The 8,692-nt window shown below is 41.3% G+C and overlaps 1 protein-coding gene across 21 annotated transcripts in view; it reads left to right on the forward strand.

The window, feature by feature from the left end:
- Window positions 1-7,535, forward strand: part of madd (MAP-kinase activating death domain) — a 53,224-nt gene extending 45,689 nt beyond the window's left edge. For 16 of the 21 annotated variants that reach the window (XM_085407256.1, XM_085407240.1, XM_085407287.1 and 13 more), the window contains 3 exons: window positions 2,857-2,926; window positions 5,425-5,471; window positions 6,590-7,535. In XM_085407256.1, the coding sequence (XP_085263382.1) occupies window positions 2,857-2,926; window positions 5,425-5,471; window positions 6,590-6,703 (231 nt within the window). In that variant the 3' untranslated portion in view covers window positions 6,704-7,535. The remainder of the gene's footprint in view (window positions 1-2,856; window positions 2,927-5,424; window positions 5,472-6,589) is intronic. The other 5 variants (XM_085407348.1, XM_085407339.1, XM_085407385.1 and 2 more) reach the window with 1 other exon arrangement.
- Window positions 7,536-8,692: the final 1,157 nt, after the last annotated feature.

Genomic DNA, 8,692 nt, shown 5'->3' on the forward strand with positions numbered 1-8,692 from the left:
CCGGATATCAGTACTCAAAATGAGGAACTTTGTTCTATTTAGTTTTAATTCATGATGGTGCCCAATACAATACCAGTCAAAATTTTGGGCATAGTGAGGGCATGCATATTTCTCATGAACTGAATTTAATAAAAATCTGATGCAAAATTACACAAAATTAAACTCTTTGAAACTCCCAAGTGTTTTGGAAAATGTAAATGTCTTAAAATTCAGTCTAAACAAGAAAAAATATTATAATTTAGTTTTTCTCTCAGTGAGCTACTATTGATTTATCTTAAACAACTATGTAGTAGAAAAGTAAGGTATACCCAAGATACACATATTTGGTGGACAGCGCAGTACTACAGCAAAACGAGCTCAACTTACTGTTGGTCAGTGAATAACTCTACAGTAACTATTCACAAATCACAGTAGAGATAAAATGTGGATAATAACCAAAAATAAAGAAACAACCTAGTGTATGCAAACTATTGACTGTAGATATATACATGTGTGTAAATGTTTGGCTGGTCAGCAATCATAGACTGTATATTAAAGACGGATATAGCCACGGTGATATTGTAGACCCTGTTTATGAAGTGTCGACTTGAACATTTTGGCCCTTGTCATCTTGATTTCTTTGAAACCAGACATGACAAGTAGATCCAACCAAGGAACTGACAGGCACCTTAAATAATAGCCTGCTTTAATACTTTATGGGACACTAATTGGCAAAATGCTTTTAATTTTGTGTTAAATAAGAACTGAAACGAACAATTGAGACAATAAAGTAATCAGAAAATATATAAGATCATAGATCAAGTGAGAAATGGGACTGTTTTCCACTTAACTTTTACATATTCAGTTGGTTTTGCAGCCAGAGGAAACAACCCCTGGTGGCCATTAGAAAGACTGCAGGTTTAAAACTAGAACCTAGTTAACCACCTCCATCGTCCACACTGCTCCACATCGGTCTGCCACCCTTCACCCCCCCAACTCTCCTTCTCAGGCCTGAAACCCTTTCAATAACCTGTTCTCCACACTCTGCACAGTCGTACACTACCCCGCTCTGACTTGCAGCACCTCTGCTCAACATCCCATCAACGACCCGTTCAGTCCTGCAGTAATTATTCATCTTCTTCAGTGTGTATGTGTTTAGAAGGATTTTTATCTATCAATCACATCTAGCTAGCTTTGGCTCATGGTGTAGCAGCTTTCACATCAAAATGTGTGTAAACTTTGTTTTGCTACACAGCCAGGTGTGCTAATATTGAGCTGTGGGGTTCAAAATTACTCAGATTCTAGGTATAAGTGGTAGTTTTTAATATATATATATATATATATACTGCCCTCATATGATTCAGTACATTGTGGGAAAAAAAATTCCCTATATGCTGAGTAACTCCATTTTTGGAAAACTTGTGGAATATCAGATGATAGTTTTGAAGTTTTTTTGTTTTTGTTTTTAGACAGAGCCACATGATTTTTGAAATGCCAGGAAATCAAAATGACCATCTTGGTATTTTAAAGCCTAAAGGCCTTCTTCCATCTTTTAAATACAGTCCATTGTCAAAACTAACAATCATGTCTACTTTCATAGTTTGTTTTTTTCCCCACCTAATGTGACAAATAATATCAAACTAGTAATATATAATTCCAGTAGCTCTGTCATATTTCAACAGACCACTATTACTAATCCCAAATACAACATGATGAATTAAAAATTTCCATGCACAGTATTTGCATCAGCTCAATAAACGTCCTCATAGATCATGTTGGGGTCAAGAAGACTAACTGAAAACTAAGCAGTGTAGTGAGTGTCCGCCTTGTTGGGTCCCTCTGCAGTGAGATGTATCAGAGGAGGCATCCTGCACATAGTGGGATTTATTGTCCATCAGTAACTACCCTCATTTATTTGTTCTGCTGTGTGAGCAAGTGGCGTTGGTGCCAGCCCTTGTTGCTGGAGGAGGAGGCATGGAGGGCTCTGGGGGGGAACTGAGATGTTTAAAGTCCAGGAAAACAGAGGTGAATCCAGTTCTTAATACCCTAGTCAAACCTCTAGTCTTCTCTTTTTTTTTTTCTTTTCTTTTTTTTTGTTGTCTTCTTTTTTTTCTTTCCTATTTCCTAGTAGTTTTTTGTGGGCTGAGTCCTCTGGTGATGGATTTTTTTTTTCCTTCAAATCATATTGGCTCTTGTAACCACTTAGCTGGATTTTTGATTTGAATCTGTACGAGGCTCCTGTGGACAGTGCCCTCTCAGAGTGTCGTCGAGTGTTTGTGCTCTTCTGTCCGATAATAATCCAAACCATTTCTCTCCCATGCTCTCTCCCCCTGCAAGGAGCGGAAGGTACACAACCTCTGCTGTGTTTGCTTATTAGCAGTTACATCTTATTCGGTTCCTTTTGTTTTCTCTACCTCTTTTCTTTCCTGTTGTAGCTGTATGGCAACTCTAATTTTGTGTCCTTGTCTACATTTTATATGGAACTTCCATGTATGCATCATATGGGCCATATTGCATCTTTGAGCATAAAGAAAAGATTTTTTTTTTAAAGTATCTATGCTGTTTACACCAAACATGACAAAACTGTCCCAGTTCTGATTCATTTCATTGATGAGCCACGTTGAATCAGCGTTGAGCTTCTCCTCATTGCCCATGTATGCGTTTGATCATGGAAAATTTCTCATAGTGTGCTTTTTCTTTTCCTTTCTTAGCCGTTCAAAGCTTGCATTCCATGTGTAGCCTTTTATTTTGACCTTTCACACTGAATAAAACAAGTTTAAACATGGCTAATTCTTTAAATATGACGTGTTCACCATCCAGTGTTGTTGAGTTAATAATGTTCTGTCTTGTTTTGTTTTGTTTTTTGTTTGTTTTTAGGTTTTCATAGAGCTGAGTCACATTAAAAAGTGCAATACAGTGAAGGGAGTCTTTGTCCTGGAGGAATTTGGTAATTACACCATCTATTGATTCTAGGCCTGTACTCGGCACGGCAGTAACTCAGCTTCACGGCAAATGTATTGATGAAAGCTAATAAGGGTTCACTAAATTGGATAGCCGCCCTCCTCTGGAGCATTGAGACACTGACATCTGCAGGCGATTAAGTGCGTCATGCATTATTTCGAGGGTGTGGTTTGCGCTTAGTCATATGCAAGTGTTGAGGTTTAGAGCAAGGTAATAAAAAGCCAAAGTTTGTGAGAAATGGTGTGCGCAGTGTAGAGAAGGAAGGCTGAAACGTGTATCATAAATAGCTATGCCAGTTTGTGTAGATGTGTGAATTAAAGGGGACCTGTTCTGCTTGTTTCCAATTCAATTTTTATGTTGGAGTAATTAGTAATCCTCATTGATCTTATACTAGATTATGGTGCAAGCAGTTTAGTCTCATTTTTGCACTCTTCCTATTTAACTTTAAGCCAGCTTTCTGTGATTCGCTGCTACCCACCAACAGCAGCTTTGGACAGCGTGGCAGTAGAGTGGCTCTGCTCACAGTATAAAGATATTTGCTCTCAAACTAGTCTGAATGCTCTGATTTTGGTTCTATATATTTAAAATATTGCACATTTTTCAAATGAGAATCCACCACTGTAGTATTAACATGTAGACACACACAAACTCAGCAGAAAATAAGGACAGGGTCCCCTTTAAAGGTGCCATACAAATATTAGAAATAAAAGCATCATATTAACTGATTTTCCAGAAACGACATAATCAAAGCTTATAATGCTTGGAAATATGTAAGCATTAAGGGCATTTTGCTCATATTATGGTTTTCATTTGTTGACAAAAGCCATAAATAGATCTAAATCTCTCAAGTAACACTAGTCCCCTCGTAGCTAAATGGCAGCCTGTCCTCCATGACAGCAGTGATGTGTTCTAGCCCTGAGTTAGATAAGTTGTTACTAGAATTTGAGCTGCCACCTTTTCAATAAGACTGTAACCTTTTTTAGATCTTAAACCATGTATTTTTTTTGGCCTGGTTTAAACTGTTCCATGTTGAGTCAGCCTGAGGGAAGAGAGCAGCAGAGTCTGAATGTCTTTAAAAGCGGTCGATACTGCATCGTGCCTGATACATGAAGAGGAAGACATTTAGTCTCATTAGTAGGATGGTGTAGTGGCTAACACATTTGCCTACGGAGGAGACACAGACCCAGCCTCAGGGGGTCACAAGCTAGGTACTCGTAGTGCCAGATGAATGGGAGGGTTGCGTCACGAAGGGCATCTGGTCTAAAATCTGTGCCAAATCAGTCACACTGATCCATCCGCTGTGCGACCCCCTACTTCAGGGAGCAGCTGAAAGTACAGCTCAAGTATGAGGATTCTGTCCGACCTGAGATGCGTCACACAGTTAGTGGGTTCCTGTTAAGTTTCATGGAAAATGCAAATGTCTGACTGAATGGTGAGCAGTAGCTGTAACTCTTAAACTTGCTCAGACGTCGAGCGCCTGGCTGGGTTACTGTTGTGTCTCTGTGCTGCTTTTGTAATGTTGCCCTCATCTTTGCCACTATGAAAACCTTCATTCTCCAGCAGGTAAAGTGTCGTCACCTTTCTCCTTTCTTATTGAAACTAAACCTGTGCAGAATATTTCCTCACTCCGTCCTTTTCATAGATTTTTTTTTTCTTCCCCCCTTCCTCTTTCCCCTTTTCTGTACCGCTAATTTTTCCTCTGCTTCTTCCATCACTTGCTTCGGATTCATTTCGGAGATCACCCCAGACTCCATCACTCACGTGGTCATCACTCTCTGACCATCTGTATCTCAGCAAGCGGAGATCTTAGGTGGGACAGTTAGTTTGTGGGGGTTGAGGATTTCTCAGCCCTTTCACCTGTCCAGATCTCAGCCTTTCCATCTCTGCTATGGGTTCAGTTACTAATGAAAAGTCAGCCTGACCCGTGGACAGCGACGTGGTCCCGGGTCGAAGGATTTTGGCCTCTTGTATCGACTCTTCTGTGATGTTTAACTTTGAGTTCACTGGCTGGAAGGGCTTGGGGAGGTCGTCCTTTTTATTGTTTGTTTTTTCATATATTAACTTTGCGGCCTTCTTGGTCGCAAACTCTCTTGTTATGACATTTGTGCTCGTATTTGTTCATCATGTGGGCCATGAACGTCTCACCAACCAATCCAAGCTGAAATTTAACATTTTGCTTTCTTATTTTAAGACAAAGAGAACATTTGATCAGTTCATTAGTCACAATAAGGAAACGCAACATGAGCAGGATTTCACAATTGAATTTTATCTAAGCTAAAAGTAGACAGCCCCTTCTGCCCCTCAATCTGATCTTTAATTGACCTTTATGGTGAACTTTTCTTGGCCCACATCTCATTTTTACACCTTGTTGAAAGTCCAACCCTATAACCACACCCCCGCCCCCTCCCAAAAGCTCTCAAATATGAACTCATTGAGGTTTCTGCTGCCTTTGAATTCTCTGTTTTGTCTCTTGCACCGGCGTAGTTCCTGAAACTAAAGAAGTGGTGATCCACAAGTACAAGACCCCGATGGTGAGTCCTCTCTTCCTTTGTCTGAAATCATGAATACATACAGCTATGTGACTGCTGAATGCCAGTGACAAGATGGACACAGCAGAAATGTTCCTTAAATAAAAGCGCTTAACTTAAGGTGCTTTCAGACCAGAGTTCATTTCATAGTTCTTTGAACTCTTGGAGTCAAAGAACTGACTTTTTTCTGTGCGTCTGCACCACATGAAGCAGGAACTCTCAAAGTTTATAGAAGATTTTTTGTGGGCTGGAGAATATCCGTGTGCGCTCTGGTGGTGCAAATGCAAACAGGAAAAAGCCCCGAAGGTAAACGTAGTTCTCGGGGCGAGCTCCCCAGTGGGCACTGGGCGTCTGTAGAGCTCTGGTCTGAAAATGCCTTTGGTTTTCATTTCATTTCGACAGTATGCTGACACAAGTGAAAGACCTGACCTGACCTCTGTGTTGATTGGATTTTTTCTTAATTTTATAGTATTAGACAGGTTCTTTTAACACAAGAAAATTGCATTTTAACCACTGTTCAAGAGGTAAACAGCAGAGTGACATCACCTGAGGTTATATAACGTTTAAAGATGCCCACTTCCATGTATCTGTGGCTCAACGCTGCTTCTTGCCAAACCACCACACTGCAGTGCTGTAGCTTCTTTTTTGCTCAGAAAATGAGGACATTTTAGCAGTTGTAAAACCCCACGATGACATTTCTCAATAATGTGTCAAAAAGTGACACATTTCCCAACTCAAGTAAGACCATAGGATGATGAGCCTTCAGGTTAAAGGTCAAATAGTGCTTCCTATTAAAGAAGTGCAGGGACATTTAAAGATTTGTGATTTTGTACTTCTCTTTTTTTTAAACTGCTCATTAAGTTGCTACGCTGATTAGTGGTTTCCAGCCAGTGGCAGGAACGTGTGTCATGATGCCAGCTCCCGTAGCGCAAATAAAACTGAAGCATTTGTAAAAAGTGCATCATACCATCATTAGTGGCAAATGATTGACAGAGTGCCTTGAAATACCCCACACTATATAGACCGAGAGGAGCCTCTTATCCAGCTTTGTTCATTGTATTATTAATAACTGCACGCAGGTGGTTCCCTCTCACTTCCTCGTGTTTGTTCCTCCTCTGCAGGCACATCAGATCTGTTACTCGGTCCTCTGCCTTTTCTCGTACGTGGCGGCAGTCAAGGGGAAGGAGGCGGAAGGAAAACCCAAGATGCTGTCACCGAGACCCCTTCCTAGCTAGTCTACACCCCACACTCTCCTCCCCTTTCCCCTCTCCCTCATCCCTGGCGTGCCTCTCTCTACTTGAAAATGGCATCTCGGCTCCTAAAACCAGACTCGACAATCCCCAACTTCACTCTAAGCACACAACTCCCGCGCTCCCCTCCTGTGTATATACAAACCCGAGACCCTTTTTAGATCCAATTGTGTAGACATGTTTGGTCTGTGATGTCATGTAAATACTTCCAGCTCTTCACCGCTGTTGCCCAGATGTTCTTCCCAAACTAGCTAAATGTTTGCCCGCTTCATTACTCTGGAAAAGTTGCTCCCCCCAGAGCTCCTCTGCTCCCGGTGAATGTTTTGCTCCTTGTTCCTGCTAGCAGGACCCAACAGTTTTTACTCGTATGTGATGTGAGGGCTCCACTACCCCATCACCCCCCAAACCCCGAGGCACTGAGTGCTTGCAGGTCCCGCGCACAGCCTCGACGTACAGCGTAGCTTCCTGCCCTCTCCTGCCTGTCTCCATATGACTGTATGACGTATTCTGTGATATGTGGTTACTGTAAAGGTCCAGTCTGTCCCAGTTGGTCCAACAACCAGAGACTGTCGTGTAGTGCGGGATGTTCCATGCTGAAAATGCTACTGTATACTGCACCAGAGCACCGCATGTAAATGCTTCGTTATGGTGTTTGAACCCTAAAATACTGTGAGTGTTCTCAGATGTGTACTCTAGCCCGGCCCACCCGGCTCAATTACTGTTCTAGTTCTACTGTAAAATTTCTCGTCTGTGGTCTGCTGTTATCAATTGCATGTTACTATAAGGATGACAAATAAATATTATATATATATTTCTATATATAGTATTTATTTAATATATACATATATTGACTGTACATTTCTGGAAAACAAAATGTTACAACTGTTAATTTGCTAGATGTGCAATACTTAAAAAGTAGTTAGCCATTGCCAGAGCCAGGTTTTCTCGAGTGAACTGGCTTTCACAGGGTGACGAATGTAAGAACGAGTTTGTTTTCTATAGTACACATCGATCGATTGAATATTACGACTTCAGTGTGACACGAGCATTTAGTTTTAAAAGGTGATCACAGGTCAATCGGTGCAAAGGACGGCTGCTGTGTCGCTCTCTGTGGGTGCTAACAAACCCCACCCCAATCAGCGATGTCACAGCAGGCGGCGGGGATGCCGGGGTAAATGTCACCGTCTTCTTACAGCTTTTAATTGTAGGCAAAGGCTGCATGGATAATGAGCTACTAAAGGCAGTGCAAAATGTCTTTGATGGTACACATGTGAGCTGTTTGTGTGCCCACTTTGAACAACGGATGTTTCAAAACTTTTTTCTTTCACTTGACCATAAATACAAGTATGTAAGTCATTAAAACATTCAGTGGTGGGTGATAATCTAGAGACATAATTGTAGATATTTCCATATCTGTGGTACAAACACTGGAGTTACACGCTGGTACTTAATGAAACCCCAATAAAAAGTAGTGGGGAAAAGAAGGCATTTTTAGTAACAGTGTAACATCCGTGCTGGAATTATTCCTGCGCAACTGAAAACACAAATATTCACTAGAGAAGCCGAAACCAGTGTAGGAGCTGCATAATCGACTGATGGGGTGTGGAGAAATGAGAAATAAGCCACCAAACCCACAGCAGCAGTTCTTCCTCCTGTGACTGACCCTTCAGACGCGCTGAAGATGCCATCTGTGGTCACCTGATCTCCAAGGAGACGATTGAGTCTTTGTCGTGTCTGGTCCCATCGCTGGCTCGTTTACTTTCACAGTGAGAGTGCGTGGGTTTTTTTGGGGTTTTTTGTGGTTCGCGTGTGTGAATGTGGTGAACACTTTTCTCTAGATCAGCAATATATCAGTACAGCTGTAAGGCTGGAAGATGTTATTTTGATCCTGACATGCTTGTATTTTTAAGGAATTTAACTGTGCAAAAGGAAATCTGAATGTGGAGAAGATGCTGTTAATAAATGACAGAACTT

This window comes from Rhamphochromis longiceps, linkage group LG1 (assembly GCF_057381845.1).
Source record: "Rhamphochromis longiceps isolate RC_006_pf linkage group LG1, R_longiceps_female_GT1.1, whole genome shotgun sequence".
Lineage (NCBI taxonomy): Eukaryota > Metazoa > Chordata > Actinopteri > Cichliformes > Cichlidae > Rhamphochromis > Rhamphochromis longiceps.